This window comes from Apteryx rowi, unplaced genomic scaffold (assembly GCF_003343035.1).
Source record: "Apteryx rowi isolate R43461 unplaced genomic scaffold, aptRow1 scaffold_46, whole genome shotgun sequence".
Lineage (NCBI taxonomy): Eukaryota > Metazoa > Chordata > Aves > Apterygiformes > Apterygidae > Apteryx > Apteryx rowi.
Genome location: NW_020450716.1, coordinates 475,099 through 500,499, shown reverse-complemented (window position 1 = coordinate 500,499; position 25,401 = coordinate 475,099). Strand labels below are relative to the sequence as shown.

Here is a 25,401-nt window from a genome sequence, read left to right as displayed (position 1 = left end):
TCTATATGCAGCAATAAAATGCAGTTACCTCCTTGCATGTATGAATATTTATTGTTATGAGTAAACAAATGCTTTTAAAACATATATTTGAAATAGTTTTCAGTATTTTTATTGCTTCCAATTAAAAGGCTAACAGAAAAACTATTATGAAGTAAAATTGATACAATACACTTGGAAGTTCATAGTTGTCTGACTTTTTCATTTGCTAAAAAAGCCACAAAGGTATCTTTCAGGATAAGTATCAACAAAAATACCTACTCATCCATTACCAGAATACTGAATTTTTAACAAGGCAAAACCAAACCAACATATTCAGTATAATTGCACTCTATGGTTCTTCTAAAGCTAGAGAAGGTAGCAGATCTAAAGAAATGTTATGAGTGAATTTATTATCATTCTGACTTTAAAAAATTGAAACGATGAGACGCAGAACTGTTTTACAGTGCCTTTAATAGCCTTCCCAACCAGTGTTACTAGTAAATGGACCTGACTTACTTACTTCTTAAAAGATACAATTATGCTAAGACTCGTATGTTAATTTTGTTAAATTAAGAACATGCCCTATAAAGGACTAACTGACATTGTCTGCATCATTAAAAAGAAACCTGATGCATGACTCTTTCATACTACACTTTTCTTTATGCTTTATTAGTGGTATTGCTGCACACAAAGACAAAGTCAGTCTGGTGTATTTTTCTGTTCTTGTAAGTACGACTCATTATAAAAACATGTTTTCAGGAACATACAAATTTGGCTTCAGTTAAAAAATGTCACTGATATTTTTCAGTAAAATACCACAAAATATTTTCCGGTGTCTACCTTGTTATTCACACTTTCAGGCTTTATCCAATGAACATGAGTAAAGGAGGTGTTCCATCATTCTCCCACAGATGTTTTATAGTATACGATATTCAGATACATGAATTTTCCCGGTTAGGAAATAATGAATCAGTTATGCATTCACATATGATAATACAGAGTAGGYTTCAGAAAAGATTTGTGATTAAAAAAGTGTGTGAAACATTTTTCCTGCCATTCCAAAATAGAAACACCAACTGCATATTCACATCTGGAATGTGAGTAAATTATATTAAGAGAAAAACATGAGTTCAGACATAGACTTTTAGTCAGTTAAACTACAGATGTTCCTAGTATACACTTAATGCAGCATGTGGTACAGCCATTGACAGCAGCAATGTTTTTAATAATTGGAAAAAATTATGTCATGTAAGTGGAGTGTGAATTGGAATACGTTATGAAAAGTAACCTCATTTCTCTCTACCATACTTATTTGAGCCACAGATACCTTTATCATGTGACTTGATAGGATATTAAATCTTAGGGGAGTTTAGGCATAGTAAGTAAACGATATGGACAGAGAGAGAGAGAGAGAAAGAGAAAGAAAATTTTTCTAAGAAGTAAAGTTGGAAACATTAATCTTGTATTGATGTCTCAAAGTTTTTATCCTATTAACAGAAACTCTGCAATGTAAATAAGGTGATAAGGTAACAGACTTCTCCCYAGATCACAGTAGCTCTGAAGTTTCAAAAAAGTTATTTAAGTAATTTAATGAAATTAAGCACAGTGGACGATAGGTTTAAATTCCGAGAATATATCACTGAGGTAAAATGAAAATGCTATTTTTATGAATGGGATACCTGCCAGAATATGGTATTTCTCTAAAAATCACAAAACATGACACTAAGTATTTTTTCAACCTTTCAGTTTTACTTCAAAAAAAAACACAGAGAAAAACTTATCATTCCATTTTTTTCCTGAACATTAGATTTTGCTTTTTTTATATGATGCAGGTATGAGCTATTTGGCAAATGTAGGTGAAAAAGCACGCAAAACAACCAACCTATTAATGCTCAGAATTATATATGTATTCCCTAAAAATGTAAAGCATTTTTGCTTATTTATTATGTAAAACAAAACTGTTAAAATATTAATAAAATCCTGTAGCCAAAGGAATAATGAGTTTGATTTCTTCTTAAATATAAAACATAAAGTTTCAGTAAGAATAATAGATGTTGTATTTTGAAAATTTATTTAATTTGTAATAAGATATTTGACAGTTTATGTACTATAAAATACAAGGATTTAATTTATTCTATTTTAGCCACATTACATTTTAAAGGAATAGTCTTGGAGGACTGATAATAACCCAGAGTCACTAATGAAACATGCCAATGCAAGATGTCCAAACACAAGATCAGTTTACGGTTCTTCACGGCAGTTCTTTTTTCTGTATTGTTTATTGCATGACCACAGTCTGCTGAATGCCATCATTTTTGTTCTCTGTTCTTACCGCAGTCTACATTAATTTCTTTGGTGTCTGAGCAGTGATATGCATCACGACAATAACTTATGCATGCAAATGCTGCTATCAAACCAGCTCCCCCCAGGAATCAACTCTCTGTAGCACAAATTGTTTTCATGCCAGATATCAAGCTGCATTTCAAATTTTTTTTACATAGCTATCATATATTCCCAAGTAGTTGTAGAGAGGACTTTTTTCAAGACTGCCGAAGTCTTGCAGCTGAATTAGAGCAAAGAAATAAAAGTTGTATTAAATGCTTTAATACTATTTCCAGATAACAGCCCTTGAAATATATTATATTTGCTAGGTATATATTTAAAAATGCTCTGAAGTCTTATAAAACATTTTAATAGTCATAAGATGTACAGCTTGAACTCTTAAATTTAAGTATATTATAATAAACTTTTTTGAATTTTTGGAAACTGCATTGGTTCTGTCTGGACACAACCTGCTTAATTTTTCTGAATGCAGACACAAGCCAATGCACCCTGCATGCTCTGCAGGAGTTTTCCTATCAATAAACAATTTCTATAGATAATTTCACAATTTGTAAAAACTGAAGTCACAGAAATATGGGCGCCATGGTAGATGATCTTTGAAAGCACTTCATCAAGAAAATAGTTTAAGACATGACAGCCTCACAATGAAAGAGGTGTTTTACTAATTTAGACATTTTAATAAAATTAAAAATTTTCAGTGCATTACTTCTGGGTCTGGAGTTGTCTGATTCTCCATAGCTATGTCCAGAGACTGTTCTGCACCACATTTGTCTGTCTTACTTAAAGAATAGCAATAAAAATGATTTTCATAGCAAAATGTTGTGACTTCCTGGGTGTGCCAAGTTTGGCACAAAAAGAGTAAGATTACTGGCTGTCTTCCCCATATACCTTAAGGTGAGTGTGGTATAAGAAGGTTCATTGGCTTTCTTGACATTGACAGCTGCTAGTCAGAATGACCTTCTTCAGCTGTTCTGTCTAAAACAGGAATTTTCTTTGTAAAGTTCTTTGGTACATCTGAAACAAAAGTCAGGTTTCTAACAAATGTTTCATCCAACTCGAGGTTCTTTCCTCTCCAATAGGTAGTTTTATACACACAAGGATAGGCCACTAACAAGTGTAAAGGCAAAAGTGGTATACACCATCTAGCTATGCTCTGACATGTCCACACTTAAAATGTCCACACGTCCAGTTCTCATTTACAGAAAGGAAATAAAATGCTAAATTTTTTTCCAATGCAAATTTTTTCAGAATAATCTTACAGTTTAAAATAAGAATAAAATATGCTTTTCATTAAAAAGGCTATGAAGAAATTCAAAAAGGAAAGATAGCAGCTATGAAAGATTGCAGCATTTTACTATTAAAAAAATAAATTGGCCTGCTGTTCAGACACTGACAGCCAAGTAAAAGTTTTGCAGGTACTCCATTTTGCCCTTACACAAGGGCATGTTTTATCATTTCTTCCCCATCATCCTTCTACTGTACCTGTCCCTAGCACAGGGAGAGCATGTTTTAAGAAAACAATACAAATCAAAACCTGATGCATGACCTGGTCATTAAAAGACATCTGTACAGGCACTCATCACTCTATCTGGAAGCTGAGTGAAAGCAAAGGTCTTTCCTACAGGCATATCCTACTGTACCAAAACAGAGAGTTTCAGCTGCACATTTCAGATTGAGACACAGATCTAAAACTTCTTAAAACTCTGTGGTGGGGAAAAAAACATACCTGAACTATGCTTTCCACAGCTGACCAGCAGCAGCATGCATTGCTCATAAGCTGTTTGAAGGTAAAAGAAGAAAAGAAGTGAAACTGTACAAGGAAGATATATGTACCCTTCTGCATATCTTCCTTGTGTGTCTTCATTTCTTTTCTATTTTTTCCTCTTCTACTTTTTCCGATATACAAAAACAGGGTCTTCTTTGTATTTAAACTTTATTAACACAGACTCAAGTTTCATTTGATTATAACATGCATCAATATTTGACTCTGAAATAAAGGTAGCTGCCAAAAATTAACAGCCCAAAGCAGTTTTGAAATTAAAATACATTTTCCTTTTCATCAGTATCTGGTGGGAAAAAGCAAAAATGGGTGTTCATGCATATTATTTTAACTAAGCCAATTAACAGCTGTTTACGCTTCACCACAAATGTCTATGAAATGTTGCTGCACAGTCTTGTATGCTGCAGACCACCGGGGACAAGGAAACTGCAGGGGAGAGTCAACCAGGCATATACAGAAACATACTGTCATATGGAGCCTAAAATCCTATCTATAATAGGAACAACTCAATTTCTTTCTTGCTGCCAAATTGCCTAAACCCCAGTATGTAAGGATTACTCTAAATTACCATTACAGACTAGCTTCCTCGCTTTAAGACTTCTTGACTTTGTAACAGAAACAATCCACTAACATGTCCAGGTTGTTTATGAGGTGAACTTTAGCTTAACAACTCATTTCTGGCTAGCAGACACAAGTGTTTTGTGGAGACCAATTTGGCCGTTCCACCTTCTGTGGGGACAAGGTAATGATAACAACCGAAACGAAGCTGCCCACATCATGCCTACGATGCACCTTTCGTTTGTGGAGAATTGTGTGAAGTCAGCGCTCTGGTGACGAGTGTGTTGCTGTGAATTCACTTTCCCCGGGAGAAAAACCCAACGAGCCGCCTGTCCCGCGGAAGCTCGCGCTTGACCACGTGGTGACGCTTTCCAGGCAGGGCCAGCCTGGTATCCCCACCCCAAAGTGTGCAGCAGCCCAAAGAGCAGCCTCTTCTCCGGTCAGGAGATGTTAAAGCTCTTGCCTCTAATGGCCAGCGGCATGACCAGCTGCCCTGCTTTGGGATACAGCGTGAAAACCGCAACAACGGAAGAGAACTGACACAGGTAACTACATGCTTTGTCTTTTCCACTGTAGTGTTTTTTTATGGCAGGGATCTTGAAAGCAGCGCATTTTCTCTTGTTTTAATCTCTTAACCTCACTACTATTACAGCAGAATTACTAGTGAATTCTCAGCCATTACTCTGCCCTCCCCTGACTGGGGAACCTACAAAAACCTGGGTAAGGGCATTGCAATCAAGTGATACACCAGTTACAACCTCCAGTGGGCAATTCTTAAAGGGGCTAAAGCCTCTTGGAAGACTATGATTCAAAGGAGATGTGAGATGATTTATTCAGATCCAATTGACTAAGAACAGCACAGTACAAATAAATTTGTATAAATAACCACAGTTCTTAGGTGCTGACTGAAAACTCCCCAAACACACACAGCAGCCAGGACAGAGGTGCAGACCTGAGATCAAACCATGGGATGGAAAGCTGTTATACAGGCCCACATGGAGAAGAACCAAATTAGCAAGGCTCTAAAGATTTTTTTTTCTTAGACCTGAATCTGAAAAAAGAGAATGTTAAGCCCAGTAATTCGGAAATATATGATGAGCTCTTTCCAGTCCACCATGGACAACTCATAAAACAGAATTTACTTAAGAAAAAATATAGAAAAAAAATTAAAGATTGTACTGCATTGTGCTAAAACACAATAAAAACACACAGACACATTTTGAAAATGAAACATTTAGCTACACTTCAGTTTCTTAAATACAGTGCGCAAATGAACAGTAAGTTCTGTTCATTGCAAAGTATTCCTTTGCAATCAGATTCCTGTTAAAGAACAGATGCTTACAAAGAACTGCAAGGTAAATGTTTTTTTAAATTACTATGGAAGAATAAAGGTCTTCAGCAATGAGGTAATTACCTTTTCTTAAACTGTTGACGTTATCTGTGTCAAAGAACAGAGATATCAGAAATGAGAAGAAAAAAAACCTATCAAGCCATAAGCTACCCTTCCCATCTTTAAGCAAGTTTAGCTGCATGGTGCCAAATACTAAGGAGCTGCCTTTTGCACTGTCAACTCCGAGGACTATGAATGCTTTGGGATTATGAGGTTTTTCAGCATGTCAAAAGAGTTGCCATCTGGGTGCACAGACTCTATGCCTTTGCCTTCTTCATGAACTTGAAGAAATCCACAGTCATCTATCCCGACTATCCACGCAAGTGGGCCCTCCTCACTGTGGAGACGGACTTGCTTACCACTGCAAATAAAGAGAACCGGGCAGTTATGGGTTAATTGGATGAGACTGCACAAACAACTAAAAATAGTGTAGAGGACTACTGTCTAGCAGAATACTTTTATTTCTCATTTCACTGGTTCTTTTGGTTTTTCAAGAGCATGTTTTATTTCCTGCTTTAATTTCTTTCTGCAGAATTAACGGTTAATCCAAATTGTCTACTTTTTTGTAAAGACATGAATACAGCAACTCCATCATTAGCTACACAAATCACTCTCAATTCCCTTTGTTTCAAGCTGATACATGTGAAATACCTAGAAACATTCTTTAACCTATGCTGGCACGTTAATTTTACTATGTGCTATTTTTATTCACCCCTACAAAATTACATCCTACTTAGGAATATATTTTAATTAAGTCACTGCTTCTGAAGGCAATCTCACAGAATATTCACAATGAAAGACAAAATATCTATGAGTTATTTCCAACTTTCTTAAAAGAAAGTTAGAAAAGAACAGAAAATTACACTTACCTGTGTACCCAGTACTTGTAGTAACGGTGAAGAACTCCATTGGGCCCTTTCTCCTGAAAAATATCTATTAGCCTCTCTAGTACAGTTACAGTTCTTGCAATAAGACAGTCTGCAGTTAAAGCCTTCAGTTGTGTCCCCTCTTCCTTATTGTATTTTGTGATGAGATCATTGATGCATATGGTGGGGTTGCTGTTATTCACATTAAATCCAAAGCCTGAGGAAGACAAATCAAAAGAACAGGATAGAAAATGTTCATTCTTCTGTAAATGTGAATATTTTTTACCATTAAAAAGTTAGTACTTTTTTCAACTAGTTGATGCAATGATCACTAAGGATATTTCCAGTAAATATTTTTCTTCGCTCTCTTACATGTCTGAACCTTCCTAAAAGCATAATTACAAATCACAGTCCAGATTTTGTGTGTTTCTTGTCCTTAAAATGCTTCCTCAGAATTGTAGAAGCAAAACCAGTGCAGTCCTTTCAACAAAACACCATCCTACCAGTGAAGTTTTGGAAGAAGATAACTGGTAACTTGCATGTTGGTTACATGTTGGTTGGCAACATCGAAGTGGGAAAACTTTTCATTTGCTGATAGGTAATTAGCTATTTGAGAGCAAATCACTGACCATATTCTGAGATGGAGTTTTATCTTTCAGTCTAAAATCTAATTAAGAGACCTTTCTGTTTACTACAGCTAGCTGATTTCATTTTCTGAAAATTAACCCTTTTTACCCAGCTCACAAGCCTTGTTTGTCTTGCTGTGAAAAGCCTAGAAGATTTAAGTTTGCGGAGTAAGGCTCCAGTTTGCTTAATCTATTTTACCACAGCATATCCTTTAGAAGCCTCAAGTCTCTCACTGAGATTTCTCCAGCTAGAATAATGTTGGCGAAACGCCTTTCTTATTTAAATATGGCTCTTGGGGCCTTTTTTGCAGTCTGCTGAAACAGGCTTTGAGGGATATAAAGAAATATACTGTATTATCTGTTTGACCTCAGACATTTTGGATAAAACACCAGCTCTGTCAATCAGGTTCAGACATACCACACCTTCCTCTGCAGGAAGATCCACATGGACTGTTTTGTAAATTTGGTATTAATGAGACTATTCATACAGAGAATTAATTCATATTAATTATGAGAAGGTTCTCTTCAGTGAAAAGGAGTTTTTCATTTTTAACTCATCAGATAAAGCCTACAGAGAAAGCCACAGTGATATCAATGCCAATATATCAGTTCCACTGAAATCAGGGGAAGCGCATTATCAGAAAGAGACAAAGGAAATTAACTGGAAGAAAGAAAGTGCCATGCTAACAGATCACAACTCCACTGTTCACACTCCAATACAGAGCAAGTGAAGAAAGAATGACGGCGGTCATTATGCTGCGCTTTGTGCTGTCAGGGTGTGTTAGGTGGCCTTTGAGCCCACCTGCGGGCTGTAGCATCATGGCAAAACCGCCGAGAGTTAATTAGAAAAATATTAAGTGCTCAAGACCCTTAGGGCCTTGTTGCATTGCCTACTGGAGAAGAGTGAAAAATGCACATTTAGCACCGTTGATGTGGCTCTACATCTTCCAGTTCTAGGGCTAGCACAATTTTCATTAGCTTGAGCATCTGTGCACTGTTCTCCACTACATTGAACAGACATGTCTCTAGCTACCTGAGGAGGTGGGCAGAGCTTTTGTAGGTCGAGTATGTAGGCTCTGTCCCTTACATTCCACTTACGTTCGGCTACTTAGGTCCTTTCCGAATCTGCATTAATGAACTCTTCCTCTGGAAGTCCCCCAATAATTAAGATCTTAAAAAAAAAAATCTTTTWAAAAGTTTGAAAGTATGTGTCTTTTAAAAGAAGACAAGGCATGAGCAGACAGTCTTGATAACCCTGTCACTACAGAAACTGCATCATCTGCAAAGCCTGCAACACACGATAAGGTGAAAAGGCAGATGCCTTTCTGACTGCCCAGCACCTGCGAGGTCTAGGAGAGGAATCTGCATGACTGTAGAAAGTGGATGGTGCATCTGACTCATTTTTCCAGTTGTGGAAGTTTGATCTCATTGCTATAACTAACACAAGAGCTGTTAGATGTTATGAATCACCCACTACTACGCTCAACACCATCACTGAAAGGATGGAAAAGATCCTTGGAGTAATATGTGACAAAAAACTTTCAATCTTAGAAGCTACCAACAGCAAGTACGTTGATGAAAATAAATGTATGTCTTTGTATATACCTCAGACCTAACCTCACCAAGATGACTCCTATGGACATTAGAGAGAATACAAAGAGTAAGTATCCACTTGAATTTGAATATTTTGGTGTTTGTGCTATACAACTCTAGGTCCAAAGCCAAGATACAATATGCAGATAGATATTTGATCAGGTGAACTATTTTTTGAGCCATTTTTGCTTTTCTTGTGTTACCCTGTGATAAACTCAGGTTACAACAGGCTCTGGAAAAAGCATATGGAAGCAGTAAATGCCTAAAAGGGCACAGAGGGACTCTAAGTGTCTCTGTGCAACTTCCATGCTGCACTTGTAGATTATTTTAAAAATAGGGATATAACAATTAAACAGAAAATTTAATGGCTGAGAATGTTTCATAGAAGAAGGTGATGACTACTTCAGCTGTTTTGCTTGTTTGAGCCTTAAAATTTACACCATCTTGACAGAAACCGTATCTTGTCCACACTCTCTTTGCAAGATAATCTACTTATATACCGTGCTATGTTCAAGTGCAAAACAAGTACTATCAGCTTCTTGTTTAACCTTCTAGACTTGGTAAGGAACTTTCATTTATTTTTTTTAGACATAACACAGATAATTATTTGGGGGGACCAGGCCCTAGAGCTTCCTGTGGCAGGTTTCTGAGCACGTGTGGCAGATCTGTGCCTGCTGCTGGTTAAGGGAAAAATATTCCTTACCAAATAGCAGGCTGTTTATCAGACTTGAAAAAGGCAGAACAATGATAGAAACATGTCAATACTTATTTGTGCACTCGAACATCTTTCCCTGTTTTAGCACTGGGACCAGCTGGAAAATACATGCACAGTCTTTTTGAGACTGGCCTTGCTATCTTTTTGGAATTAGCCTTCTGGGCAGACTCTTCATCTTCAAAAAAATCCAAATAAATGAACAAACAGATCATCTTTCCTTGCTCCCTCAGCCTTCTCAACGACCTTGCAAATTTTACTTTTTCCGAGAACTAGAGAGAGAGTGACTAAGTAATCAAATCATTATTTCACTGCTGCTTCGCTAGCAATATTCCAATTTTTGGAAAGATAGCACCAGAAATAAGCTATGAACAAATTAAAAAAGGACCAAAGGAGAAATGAAAACATCAGTAACATGTATGTAGTGCTTTTCTTTTTCTTTGAAGCCTACTACACCAACCCAGATGCTTGCATTTAGGTTCTCCTTGTCAAGCATATGGAATTATTATGAGGAATTAAGACATTTACTGTTTGTGCTTTCTTTTGATTTAATATTGTGCTTTATTTCCTCAGGCCTTTGTCATTATTTGTTCTTGTCCTTATCATTTGAACTCATAAAGACATTAATGACAAATATCTTTAGAAAAAGCAGTATAAAAAAGCTTGAAAGTAGACATTTACCAATAAGTATATGAAATGTTGTTTCAGTAAGTGTAGAGTTTACCAGAACTCCGCCAAGCTTCATAAGATCGCTGTAGTAAATATCATTTGGCCATTTTACTCGCAGTTCTATATCCTAAAAAACCAAGAACACATACATTTAGAAACACTCTGCTCTCTGATATTGCCTATAAGAACATGGCTTATTCATCACTTTATATTCTATATTTTCTGTACCTCTTTGCCACACCAAATGTGATACTGCCAGCTCTTCATAATAAGAACCTATGTAAGTGTTCCCCAAGCATTACTGACCAAATCACGGTTACATGGTTACATGGTTTACTATGGAGCTGGCAGCTGTCAGAGAAAAGTGAGTATCTAGTAAAAAACCAATTATTGTAGATAATAATAGCTTAGAGCAACCAAAAGAGGGACCGAGATACTTATTAGAGACTTCCATCTCAAAACTGTAAGGTTTTGTAGAATTCATTTAATTCATTCATGAGTGCCTACTAAGGATTTGAAAAGATATATTCAAGAAAAATGAAAACTGTGGCAGYAATTATGGATCTGATAAACAATCAGAGTAAGTTCACAATAACAGCAACGCTGTATGTGAGCACCCTTGCAGGAACCAGACACGGAGACAATGACATCTTGAATTTCAGAAAGGAAATTCAGCAGACAGGAGAAATTCCAGTTCACAACTATGTAAATACTCCACAAACGTCCTAAAAATACTCACGCTTTCGGCAGCTATGCTCAAGCAACACCGTGGAGCTGGAAACATAAACTGTGCTGTATGACACCATTCCAGGGCAATAGAGAGGTTTTTGTTGAAACCACAGAACTGAACTGAACTTTGCACCAGCTACTTAAACACAAAAAGAAAGCAAATGTGCTTCCTGGAGTTTGAAAAACTGCATATGACTGTATCCCAAGAGGCAAATTATGGGAGGTGCTCCAGGACTACAAGAGTTGCATTTCCCCCTATTGTAGATTATGAAATCCCTTTACAGGATGTGTGAAAACTGCACCTGGGTCCATGGCTACTTTCCTGACAGATTTAAAGGCCAGAGAGGAGTCCATTATACACACAGTGACAGGAAACCCTAACCGATTTTGCTATCAAAGAACTCCAAGCGCGTATCACCAATTCATATTCATTACGGAAAACAACTTGACTCTTCACACTGCAAAAGCATTTACAGAGGACTCTTGAGACATACAAACTATCTCGCAGTTAAACAGCATTCTCAGTGTTAAGAGATCCTCTGGAGGCACCCAAAGGAGAGGTCACTATTCTTTCTGCAGATTAATCGCTATATCTTCAGTAGATCGTATTTAAGGAAAAACATACACCTCTAAGACACCAGACACTTAGAACTGCAAATGAAGTGACTAGCAAGCATGGAGAAGAACCAAGTCAATCAGGTATTTTCATGCCATAACCTTCGCAGCAGTGACCTGAGTTGTTTGCCACAAAACAGAGTGACAAGATAAGGTATTGCACAACTCTCAGTGTGTCAAAGAAATTATGAGAAGGTTACAAAATACAATGAGAACGGAGCATGTTCTTACTTTTGCTTACTAGAGAGAGATTTTTCTTGTTCTCAGAATGGGAAAGCAAAAAGTCCTCTGGATATAAGGCCTGCTTGCATTCATAGCACTAACATCTGCAAACAAAGCTTACTATTGAACCATCCGATTTTCTCGTTGAGAATCCAGAGCAGTGCTCAAGGGCCTCAGCTACAGCCTATTTAGAATTTGAACATTAATGACAGAAGACTTACAAATGACGACTGGCTGATAAACGAAGACACATGCATCTGATGCTTTTGTATGGAAATCCTGAAATGGACTTTGAGCATAATAAACCACATTAAAGTATGTTAAAGTAATATTCAGGTTCTGACCTACGCCCATGGAGGTATGGAAATTCGGAGCTAAGAATGAAACCTCAGCTGTAACAGCCCATAGTTTCCAGCTACTGCAGTTTGTATGCCATGTATGCTCATCTGAGATAAAGAAAAGCTCTGCATTACCCAGGTGTAAAGGGGAAATTTAGGCATTGAGTTTCAGATAAATCTTTGAGTTTCCTTGCTTTAACATAAATTTGAGTCCAGACCTGAACATTGTTTTAACCCTTCTCTAGGATTTGATTTCCTTTCTTATCGCAGAAAAAAAGAAAAGAAAAAAAGACTTCTCAACAATGACCCAGAAGACCTTCTTCTTTCCAAGCCTAGGGTGATGGGAAAATTATCAATAACCATATATCGGTTTCATTTACCTTTGTGATCACTAACAGCAGAATTYGGTCCTTTCAAATATCCTCTGAGACGATTGCTAGAAGAATTTTTAATGTGTGTTTCTCTATTGTAAAACAGATTCAATAGCTTTGTCTTGGTCATAACAAACTACTGGAAAGATAGCAAGTATCAAAATAAGTTTGGTAGACCCCAGGACATGTATTACTGATACATACTATTTTTATATTAATATTTAGTATGTCAGTCACATTTTTTCCTCTTGAATGGAATAAAATAAAAAAAGCCACAGTACACCAGGGTAGGCACACAGAAGCAAAAACACCTCAATTCATAAATTAACTCCTTCCCTCAGTTAGACTCTCATATTTTATACAACTAAGTCCTCTGTCCCTTCTATTTTAAATAGTTAAATTATTCACTCCTAGCCAAATATTTTATATTGCAAATTTTAGCCTGAAGCATTCTGTTTTTATAGTCAAGTCATGAAGAACTGAAGTTAGAAGGTTTTAATAGAAAGGCTGACAGACCCTAAACTACAGCAAAGCTACTGGGTGCCACTATAATAAAGTTCATGTGTAAATGTGTATAAGTCATTGATTTTGTGTAATATAGGAAACATATGCTTTAGTTAACTACTTCTGTAAAATACCAAAGTTTTATAGTTAGCAAATATTAGGAAATGGTAACATTAAAAAGGAGATATATGAGGTGAAGAAGAAGACTGGTTCTTCATTTTAATACTGATGACAGGACACCTGATTCCCTCTTGAGAGCAATACTCCTAACTTCTTGCTTTAGAAATCAGTTTTCAACCTTAAACAAGGGTTGGAAAAATTCTTTAAAAGGAATAAAGTGACCACTGAAACAGCACTACCAAAAAAAAAAGAACAGAAAAGGATTTGTCAGTTTTATTCATTTTCCCTCCTCCCTTTTCCTCAGCTCTTTCAAAAATCAAAACAAATTAACTCAATTGTTACACAAACCAAAATTAAACTGTCTTTACTGCTGAAGATGGAGTCTTAAGTTTCATCAGATTATGAGTGAAATGAGTGTAGTATTCTTAACCAGCTCGATAGGATACAGTATTCACCGTATGTACACTAGATCTCTTAATATACATAAACAACTAAGTATGAAGATTAAATTTACCACTATTGTTTACCACTGTATTAGTGCTGAAGAACTACATTATGCATTCGGTCATTCAACATATCGAGTTAAAATCTACATTTAATGGAAATGGAAACAGGAATTTTGACATAAATTAAAACAAGATACCTCATATCCTGGTATTGATCTAACTGATTCTACCACTGCCAAGGACACTAGATGTTGAATGAAAGGGATTCTCTGGCCCAGGTTGGAATAGAGAGGAATGGTGATATGTAAAGTGGATAGCGCACAGCCCACGGGACTGAGCCAAACATTTCCACCACGACCTGTGGAGGGGGGAAAAAAGTTAACTTCAACACAAGAAAGAAAATATGTATAAATATTTTCACTTTGTTAATGTAGACAATAACAAAAGCRTTAGATTCAATGGTATCCATCTGAGAATCTACAGTAAGTCCTGTAAAGTTTCCAAACTAATTTTGAAAGAAAAATGGTTAAAGTGCAAAGCTTTTCCTTTAAAAAAAAGGCAGGTTTTTAATGTGCACCCTGCTACTCATTTTCTTAAAACATCATGAATGACTTGCTTCCAGGATTTTCCTGGTATTCTGTAACATACATGTTTCAAAAAATTTGCTTTGTTTTTAAGTGTTTTAAAGTGTTTTTAAGTATCTTTGTGAAGCTACTTTGTGTGTATCTACAAATCTGTCCACATTGTGACTCAACAGGACATAAGCTAGATCTGAACCAAAAGCCAGGCAAGCATTTTCACGTAGAGCTGTGCTCAGAAGAGCCAGTAGGTTGCGCACTGTGTTATTCTAATAAAATTAGCATGGCTTTTAAATCTGAGCTAGCATCTTCCTGGAAATCAGGCACAAACTGCTTGTACTTATCTGCAAAAGATTGTGAAAGCCCACAGGACAGTTCAAGACAGTCCTATAGATGCAAGCGACCTCCAGCTCAGAGCAAGTCAAGACCCAGTCTTGTTCCAGTTAAGTCAACAAGGAGTTTTGATTTGGAGGTCTGATTTGTATTACACTAAATGTAGTGATGGCAGCTTCCATGACTGGAGAGACTTTCTGGCAGAAACTAGAAGCCTGCTAAATCATTTCTGCAAAAGCCACCTAACATCCTAAAAATGCTTACTTTGGTCTCTAATAACTTAGGTTTCAAGTTTGAATCCACAGTTTAAGTGGGAGAAGAGGCCACTGCTATCCAATAGATTATATTGAAAATACTCATAATGTATCTTTAACACAGCTATGCGATGCTAAAATGTCCTATTTCATATGTTTAAGATGGATTTATTAGCACTAGAAGGAAATATACTGACCTTTCCCTTGTGTTTGTCGAACAGCAATTGCTATTAAACCCATCTCCTCAGGCAACTTGAACATTAACCTGCCAAATTAAAAAAAAAAGAGCTTATCAGCTGGAACATTGAGCTATATTCATGAAAATCTATGTTTAAATATAAGGTAATATTTTACATAACATTATATTACCATTTATCCATTATCAGTTAATGTTTATTCTTGATCAAAAAGCATTTGAATATTAAAAAAAAATTAACTGAAAAATTATCAAGTAAAACATTGCTATATCTATTATGCTGGAAAAATGTTCTAACTGTAGTTCATTTAAGGTGCCTTCTGAAAACGTAAGTTTTGTATTTCTTCACATTTTCTTGAAGTGCTTATTTTTTGTATGTCACTATCTTCAGTAAGTGACAACTAGCAATTCTAGACATTTGTTTCTACTTAGAGCAAATTTTTGTTCATACTACAGAATATAACAGCAGCAGTTTCTGATTATTTGGAAAACCAATATGGTGGCAATAAAGCAGTTTAAAAGATACACTATCCCCTGAGAACTAATTATGATTTAACTACAGTAAATAAATCTACACCTTCTGAGAGCTCTAGAGAACACTGACTTATTTTAGGTTTGTGTTCTGCTTTTAAAATAGTTTCACTCAAAAGAATACTAACTTTCCTCTGGGGATAAGTAGAAAGTGTACTTTAACACCACCAAATGAGTCAATGCTAGACTAAAAAAAAAAAAATACACACTACTGTGAGAACTTGGTTCAAGCCACTTTTACACAGATCTGAACTGTACCATGATCCTTCTTCATTTTGCATTTTTGTGAAGAGTTATTTAACAATAGATAAAACAGATATTCAAGATGTCGCCAGCAAGGTAAACCCGGGAAGTGATTTACAGGCTAAACCCCCACTTCTAACAGGGGCACAAATACAGTGTTGCTCATTCATATAAAAGTGGTCTTGCCTTGGAGATAAGTGCTATCCGAATCAGCAGCGTATCACTCAGATCTATTGCCTCCAAGTTTCAGATGCAGGCGGAAGGTGTGCCAGGTTCTGAAGCCAGGCAAGTGTCACTGAGCAGAAGGGATCAGCTGCGAGGAGAAGTGTCCTTCTACCGCTGCCTGCACACAAATGTTTAGGCGGGCAAAAAGTGAAGGGACTGTTCCTCTCCCCTACTTCACAGTGTGAAAAGACAGCCTCTCTCAACTGTTGGGGCTACATCAGGAGCGAGACACAAGTAGGATCCCCAAAGTCTCAGAATACCTTTCAAATGGCAGACTCGCTCCGTTAATGGTCAAAACGGTTGCTTATTTCAGGGCCCAAACAAAGATGGGGTCAGAAATGCCTTCACTGATTACAAATATGTGAACCACAGCTGATAGAAAACTTAACAACCCAATCCTAGGAAAAGCCCAACAGATGTTTTCCCACATTATTACAGAATCAGCAAGAGACGTTTTCAAAGAGCAAGAGCCAGAAGATCTCTTTGCCAGTCCCCTTCCATTTCACATGAAATATAGCTCAATAATTCTTTCCTTTGGACACTATGAATTACTCATTGAAACTAGGATCATCTATTTACCATCAACCTTTAACATTAAAAGTACACCTCAACTTATGCTGGGACCCAGCAGAAAATCCTAAGTAGTTCTTTATGCCCATGTGGCTTCAATACTGTCTTCTGGGAACAGCAAGTCTTCAGTTATGGCACCAAGTTCATGGTATCACAACATGGAAATCTAATTTAAGTTTGGAAGCATGGTTACAAAGAGATTACAGGCTTTGTCAACATATGCGGATATCTGTTGCTCCTCCATTCATATTTGTTGTTAAATAGGCAAAAAAAAAAAAAAAAAAAAGTCATGTGCTGCAATGATGGGAGGAAAATAACGAGAGCGGGAAAAAAAGGAATTATGAAACCAAAAGACAGGCTTCCAGACCAAAGAGATATGATTAACAGAGCACATGACTGTAGCTATTGGAGGCTTGGCAGCAGCGAACAACATATTGAACACAGAGTTTGCACTTTTAAGAGCCACGGAGAAATTCTTTAAGATGGACACAACACGGGGAAGTTGCTAATACCCAGGCTGATAGAGCAAGAGAGAGATTATTTTTACTACTTCCTAAGATTCCTCTGGAATTACCACAAAGCCTAAGATAATAAAAAAAAACAACTTCTAAACATTGTAAATTTTGTGTGCTTGTTTGTTTCTAGAAGAAACAAATTGTATTTTCCTTACCAGAAAGAGCACTTTATGTGCACTTTTTTACATATTGACTTCCCTTCTTTTCTTTCAGCTTAATCAGTTGCAGATTTAACTATTTTAGTTTACTACAGAGTGACTTAATCACTATGTTCACCATATTTTTTTCTTAAATCTTTGCCTTCAACAAATTCTCTGTGCTTTTCTATGCTCTTCAACCATCTTGCTCTACAAGTTAAGTCAGAAGACCGCACTGAGATACAAGAGTAGGAAAACATGAAAAATTTTCTCATCAGGTGGAATATTAGACAGCACTTACAATTCTAGAAAAAGATATTTGGATTTTTATATATTTTTTTCTTCTCTGCTTTGAACATTTTTGTGGTATTTTCCAAAACATGAGAAAGGCACTTCTAGTGCTCAAGAATATTAAAGCAGTTGAAATATTAAGAGAGAGATTCTAGCAGTGTTTTTTATACAAATACAAAAAAAACCCTGTAATGCCCACTATGAATGCTGTCAAGAGTAATAAACAATACTTAATTGGTTTATAGAAATTTCAAGTCCAAGGAGGAATCTGTCTTCATAGCTAGTCAACACAATGACTTTTCTTCCTACATGAACATAAAATGGGAATTGAAACCACAAAAACTATGTTTGAATAATGTTAACGGCCTGACAACTATAAATTTCATTGATGTTGTGGGTTTAAGGTTGAAACYCTCATTAATGCATCCTGCTGTGTTACAGTATTGCAGAGGTATTACAAGAGGCAGCATAACATTCCAGTTGTTAAAATACCTGGGCACAAGAGGGTAAGTTATGAACAGATTTCTCCCTTTGCTCCAAGTTTCTTGTCTGAAAATCTCACCCTCAAATACATTGCTTACAATTACTATTTACAGACAATATTATAAAAACAACATAAAAACAAAACTATGTATTTTTAATCAAATGGAAAGGAACATGCCCCTTGATCTGTTTCTTATACTATTCTGGACAAGAAGGAGGCCTGAATTCTTGCTTTACTACTTTATATCCATAGCTATAATCCATTACGCCCAGTTTGGAAATGAGCAGTGTACCTACTAATATGTTTCCTTAAGCCCCCACAGTCCTCCCTTTCCTTTTCATAACCCTCAAGCTACACGATGCTGTGGCTGACTTCAAGCAGTGTGTGCAGAAGGGCCAGGAGGCACGTGAAGATTGGCCAGCTGGCCAAACAGAGCAGGTAACTCCTAAGTCCACATGGCAGCTTTTTCTTAGTGGGAGCACTGATTCAGATCTCTCTTTTCTACCTGTAAACCTGTTTCCAAGAGAACATGGATAGCTGAACGAGTAGCTCAAACATATGGCAGTCTTCTATGGAACAGAAGACTGAGAAGCTTCTGCCTGGAGGCTTGTTACAATCCGAGCTTCTCAGAGTTTTATCCCAACACCTATCCTGTTTAATATCTTTACCAGTGACCTGTAGGAGGAGATAGCATGCACTTTAATCAAGTTTGCAAGTGACATAAAACTATGAGGATAATTAAGCATTGAAATAGGATGCCCAGAGAGGCTCTGGAGTATCTCTGGCCTTGGAGATTTTCAAGACCTGACTGGACAAAGCCCTGAGCAACCTGGTCTGAATTCGCTGTTGACCCTGCTTTAAGCAAGAGGTTGAACTAGAAACCTCCAGGTATCCCTTCCAACCTGAGTGACACTATGGTTCTAAGAAATGTACAGAAACTTGGTATTGTTGATGTTTCTAGCTGTSCTTTAAGTTGGTTGAAATTGGCAGCTATTAGCCATTAGCAATTAATTCCTAAATTAGCAATTTAGCCTGGAAACCGGGCTATTTACTGGAATCCCCTGTCCCGAGTAGAACTCTAGATTAAAGTCATTTTCATACTCTCTTGCTAGCCTCAATTAATACTTAATTTTATCCCTCTTCCTTTTTCCGTGCCCTAATCACTGACTTCCTAAGTAAACTGAAGGCTCCCAAAAGATTGACTCCCACAGTTGAGACAGGTAGAAGAACACCTAAACTGTTAATCCTACTGAGGCTTATTTAAGTGATATGAATCTTACTGCTCTGCACTGTTATAATTTTGCCTATATCCAGCAGGCAATATATGTGCCAGAAAACACTATTACATGAATACACTCCTCTGTTCTATTGCAAAAATTCATAGCTTTTTTCACTTTATAGTGGCTTTCCCTATAGCAACACTACTGCTGAAAGGATCATTTAGTATCAAGTTCTCTTTAAACTCTTTGGATATATTAATGTCCTACATCACTGAAAAAAAGCACAAGTGATTACAATGTTGCAGACTTGTGCACAACTATGAAACACACTGGAACCTTGGACTGCCAGTTTCTTGTACCTTACTTCAGTAAAAACTAGAAAAAGAAGATTGTACTATATTAGTCGTGACATTTTCAGCATGGTATTATACTATGAATGATAAAGGTTAGCAATTTATAGCTATAGCAATTGGCTAGTTGCCTGGTTTGGCTAATCTTGGAGAATATGGCATTAACAAGCATATAGTTTCAGCTTTAGGTCCTGATTTCATAAACTTTTTTTTTTTTTTWATTAAATTGCAACATACAGCAAGACTGTAAGTAAGGGTGAAGTCATGTGAGCTAGTTTTCAGCTGGATCAATTCTCTAATCTGACTTACCATAAATGAACACTGCTGTTGGCAAAAGGGAAGCAACAGGAACAAGGAGCCACTGCACAGAAGGGAAGACCAAACCACTTCTTTCTTACAATGCATGTATTTATGCTGGATTTAAATTACCATATTATGGCCTCAGAATAGTACACGTTTTGCTTGTGGAATTACTTTGAGAATCAGGGCTGCAGAACAGACAGTGTATAACTCTACCATTAAATGCTCATTTTTTCTGCTCACTGTATTTTTCAGCTGGTAATTTTCTTGTCTCTCTATTTTTATACCAGCTATTTTATAATTAATTCTTTGTATATGTTTATAGGCTTTTCCTCTTAAAAAAAGAAAAAGAGAATTTTAAAACACAGTACCATACAGCCAAAGGTGTCAGGAAACATACCCAAATAAGAAAGGACTCCAAAAAATTGGTTTGCCAACAAAATGCCAGTAAAATTTGAAACCTGGGTTCAGACACACTGGTAATGTTCCAAAACTCAAAACTTAAAGAACTTCTTTATTCAGTAAATCAGCTGCTCTGTGAATATCATTAAGACCACAAAGTTACAGTAAAGGATGGAGTTTCCAAGAGAGATGTGAGGCGAGTTTAGGACTTCGAGTTGCTTCAGTTTTTAATTTGAAATGAAAAAAAACCCTACCATTCTGAACAATTTAATTTTTTTTTCCTTTAAAAAGTAATCTTCAATTCATGACCTTTCTTTACTTGAAAAAGCTACCTGAAGCACATTGAAAAGTTAACATAGAAGGAATGGAAATGAAACAGATTTCATTAAAAATGAACTCCAATGCCAAGATTTAGGAAACAGAATAGCTACTGGAATGCAGTGAAACATATTTATCATAACATGTTAAGAACAGAATCCTCAGAGTGGAATAAAAAGCTATAAACATATTGATCAAAAACAGGTTGAACTACTCTTGTCCAAAGTAAAGCAAGCTACAGATGCTATAAAGAAATTTAAAAAATACAGATCAATGCAGCCTGTAGCTATGTCACTTTTAACTGTAATTTTATCACACTGTATTAGATAAGAATGTACAAGCTTGGCCACTGTCAGAGAGGGAAACCTTAACCCCACACCGTACACCAAGAAAAGACAGCATTTCAGTAGGTGGCAAATTTGTTTCAAATTAGCACTGGCTTCACTAATTTACTATAGTATGATGAATCTCAAGTGTTAGGCTCTCGAAAGTAATCCACAGCAATCAGTTCTGAATTCATACAATCTTTATTTAAAGTCACCTTTCAGATAAAAAAATAAACAGAGAACTTTTTGCATACACAGAGATTTCAACTTTGTATTCTGGCCAAATTCTAGCCTGGGTAATTACATTTCCTTACGAAATTTTCTCTGCAATTTACTTAGACAATCCTTCATTTCCTGTCTTAAATCACGTGTGGTGTTAAATAGTTGCCATGTTCCACCATAGAAGTGGGTGAAGTTATTCTSGAAAAAACTGGGGGAAAAAAAAAACTGGAAAAAAATAAAACACTTCATCAGAAATCCATTGTCTGCTAACTGTAGAAGACCTACAAAATTAATTATAACACTTATTTGCCTTCCGGTCACAATTTTTCCTTTACCCCTTTATTACTCAAAGTTGCATCAAAAACAATTATACTTAAAATCACAGAACTACTTTACACTAAAGAAAATATTCTGACAGCATTTAACTTTTTCTCTATGATTTGCCTTTTTTATGTCTGCAACTATATTGTGCTCCAAATTTAGGCCCTGGTAGGTTTATGCTGATAACGTGGTTGCTGCTAAAAACCTATGGATGTAGTACATTTCTAGTCTTCCTAATTCAATGCTAAATGAAAAATAATTTTCTTTTTTTTAAATTTCAAACAAATTTCTCAGTTACCTCTCTTCTCATTAGCCAAAAGCACCCGAGCCTGTGTTTTAAATTTTCATATGCCCCTCATCAAGTATCAATTTATAAGTTTTTTCCACATTTTGCTACTTGTACGTTTCTAATTTTGCTGAAGAGTAAAGCTATGATTTAGATGAACATTATACATGAAAAATAAATCACATACTTTTGACAACAGTATGGAAGACTATCAGCCAGTCTAAAATTAACGTAATTTAAAAATACACAGAGAACTTCTTGTAAGTTCAGAATGCCTGCTCATATTCTTATTTTCTATGATATGTGCTACCCTACACAATGTATGTTACATGCATAGTCATGTGGATGGTAATTTGACACATTATTTGGCATTAAGTCAAATCTTCATAATTTTGTCCAGGTGTTATAACCATTATAAAACAACTACAGCTTCATAAACTGTCAGGTAAAGCAGAACTATATTATTTGTGTCTTTTTTCCCATTAAGTACCATGGAATAAAAATCTTTGAAAATGGTATTAAGTACCATGGAATATAAAATCTTTGAAAAAAATATTACCAACAGTTTTTCATTGTGCAAAACAAATTAAAAGTAATGTATTTCTTCTGAAGATGTCAATAAGCTGTCATAATTTAATAAGAGAACTCCCACTGACAGGAATAATGTAAGTTTTGTTCCTACTCTATTAAAAACCCTAGATGTATAGCATCTAGAAATGTCTTAAGTATAATGTAAAAGATTAATGCAAAAGCAGAAATTTAATGTAATAGAGAGGAAAAATAATACAATTTTGTTTAAAGAAAAAGCATTCCAATGAGAGACACATTTCTGTGAATTCTTCGAAAAATGGCTATTTAGGTCTAAAACTTTAGCTGTCATTTGAAATTTTTTGCTTTAGCTAATAATGTTAAACTATTATTTTTTAAAAAGCATAATTAGACCTAGTCAAATGCTTTCCAGATACACAATTTTTCACAGAAATTACAGATTTAGAAAAGCCAGTATTCTGTAAGAGATGGAGGAATTAATTTGCTTGAAACACTCATTTTTCATTACAAAAATTTAAAATAACACTTTTTTGGGTATTTTCAACCTAGTCCAACATATCAGTTTCTTCAAATAGATGGAAATGCTTAAGTTTTGAATCATTTCAACTCTGAAATATCCACAGTAGCACAATTAGGGTTTCACATGTGTCGATTTTCCCCTGACGACTAAGGTTCTGTTGACAAGTTCCATTTGCCATCAGACTTGTGATTCCCCTCTGTAAAGCCATGCAAGGCATCACAGGAGATGCATTCTGGATTAGGACTCTCGCCTACCAACAGGAGTAACAAGATGGGGCAYCTTCACTAGCACTTTCATGAGGCATAGAAGTCCTACATGCACATGCCATTTATTGCTGACTCGAAATCAAACATTTAGCTGGGTGGTTATAAATCCAAAATATTACACTTCAACATCCCTGAACAGAATTTTTCTTCACTTTCTTGTCRCCTGTGTGAAGAAAGATCTAACAATACTTCAGCTCTTGTCTGATTTCAAATTGCAGATCATGTTAGAGATAGTAATCCAGAAAAAATATTGCTTTTTTATGGTGGATAAAAAAGGGGCAATAAATACAATAGCTGAACTCAGTTGGCACTGTATTCATGCGTCTAATTATTAAAACACAAAAATGCTCTCATCGAGTACCAGAGTCTCATACTAGCTGCTCCCTCATAGTGCCAATAGAAACCACAAGATTTCTAAATTCAGTATTAAAGCATACAGCACTTTTCTCATGCAAGAGCCAACATCCAGAAACATATAAATAAAGAACAGAAAAGTTCTGTTTCCAAATATGTTGTTAAATATTTTTAAAACCCCTACTATTAGACTGTGCAAACTTGAAGGCAGACTCCAATAGTTAATTTCATGGGTGATTAAGAACGAATTTCAAAATAAGGAAGTTACTTTACACTGGCCACAGCATCCTCTGTAGACTCCAGAAACAGTCATCGTCATGTAGACTAAACCACAGACTCAACACAAAATGTAGCTGATATTTAAATCCTGAAACAGTCGATTCTCTTTGTCAGAACTGGTAGCAAAAAATCCCAAGGTCCCCTTGCAGCCCTGTTATTTTGACTTTTTCAAAGGCAAGCAAAGCACATCCTAATTCTGTAAGTTCAAAGGAAAGCCCAAATTAAGGCAATCACATAGACACAAACACTGATGGTCGTGCGAGGTGGATGAATGGGTGGAGAGAACCCTGAATTGAATCACAGAGCAGTTAGTTCCCAGAGTGGAGGGTGGCACAATCATTCCTCAGTCATGTATCTGGTTCACGCCTGCTATGCAGGCAGCAATTGCTAAGGGGCAAGAAACCAAGTAGGTCCCCAAGTGAATCACTGCTTGGATCTTGGCATTTTACCCCTTTTCCGGGCAACAATCACTGATCTTTGCACAGAGCAGATGACAAAGTCCAAGCATACCAAATGTTGTCAAATATACTAACAAGAAAAAATGCCTTTCATTCTTGCGTTACCTTAGTACACTCAGGTATTACTTGTGAATATGGACAAATATAACGCGTCCAATTCAAACTGAGTGTCTCTATAAGCAGTATTTCAACTTTCTTGAATGAAAACCAAAGAAAACCGCAGGATGGCTCACCCTCTGAAATTTTTCCCTCTCCCCCCATCTCTACTGCAGTGTTATTCTGTTGCAGTATCTCAACAGCTGGGATCTCAGCAGCAGCCCTGGTGTCTGTTACTGGCTCTCAAGTGGGTGTGTTTGATCACATACCATTACTTGCATTTGTTTGTCAGATATGTAATCGATACRCAGGCTGTCATCCAGGAACAGTTGAAACAGGTCATAAATCATTACTGAACCTCCTGACAGACCTGTGGGCTCCCTGCAGCACCTAATTTTTTGTGTGCATTCTTCAGATATCAAGGTGTAACTTGAAAGCAAAATGCAGGCCCAGAAAACAAATTTTCTCATTTAGCTTTGCCAGTATGTTTCTGCAAACAGGAGTTCAGTAGACACTGATACTTGGATTGAGTTGTACTGAAGCTTAGTCAGACGCGAAGCCTTAGCAGAGGTGTTCCAGGCGAGTAAGTGAAACAGCAGAACCATTCAGATCCTGGGCAAGAGAAGCAAGGATCAAAAAGAAGGTGGAAGACTTGGAGGTTTAGTTATACGATACTATGAGGGTTTGCTGTACTTAGCACTAAGTAAGCAGAAATTGTGAGACAGACATGGTGGTATTTCATTTTAAATGAAACAATAAGGTTTTTTCTAAGGGCAGGATCATCTGTAAAAAACAATTCCCTGGCTCTGGAGAAGGACAAAATGGACTGGGAAGAATGGCTTAAATGGGAAGCATCAGAAAGGACATAGTGGTACTCTGCAAACATGCTCTACAGTTAGAAATGAATGCAAATGTG

The 25,401-nt window shown here is 36.4% G+C and overlaps 1 protein-coding gene across 5 annotated transcripts in view; it reads right to left on the bottom strand.

Annotated features, from left to right (window-relative positions):
- Nucleotides 1–1,290: 1,290 nt before the first annotated feature.
- The window catches only part of HLCS (holocarboxylase synthetase), a 132,277-nt gene continuing 108,166 nt past the window's right edge, over nt 1,291–25,401 (bottom strand). The window contains exons 7-13 of one of the 5 annotated variants that reach the window (XR_003255480.1): nt 15,224–15,291; nt 14,059–14,219; nt 10,529–10,643; nt 6,920–7,133; nt 4,049–6,411; nt 3,211–3,297; nt 1,291–2,542 (exon numbers count right to left, since the gene is read on the bottom strand). Coding sequence is in view for 2 of the 5 variants with exons in the window: in XM_026077677.1 (XP_025933462.1) it covers nt 6,240–6,411; nt 6,920–7,133; nt 10,529–10,643; nt 14,059–14,219; nt 15,224–15,291 (730 nt within the window). In the remaining 3 variants the exon portion in view is untranslated. Of the gene's footprint in view, nt 3,298–3,638; nt 6,412–6,919; nt 7,134–10,528; nt 10,644–14,058; nt 14,220–15,223; nt 15,292–25,401 lie in introns of those variants that run through there. The other 4 variants (XR_003255479.1, XR_003255481.1, XM_026077677.1 and 1 more) reach the window with 4 other exon arrangements.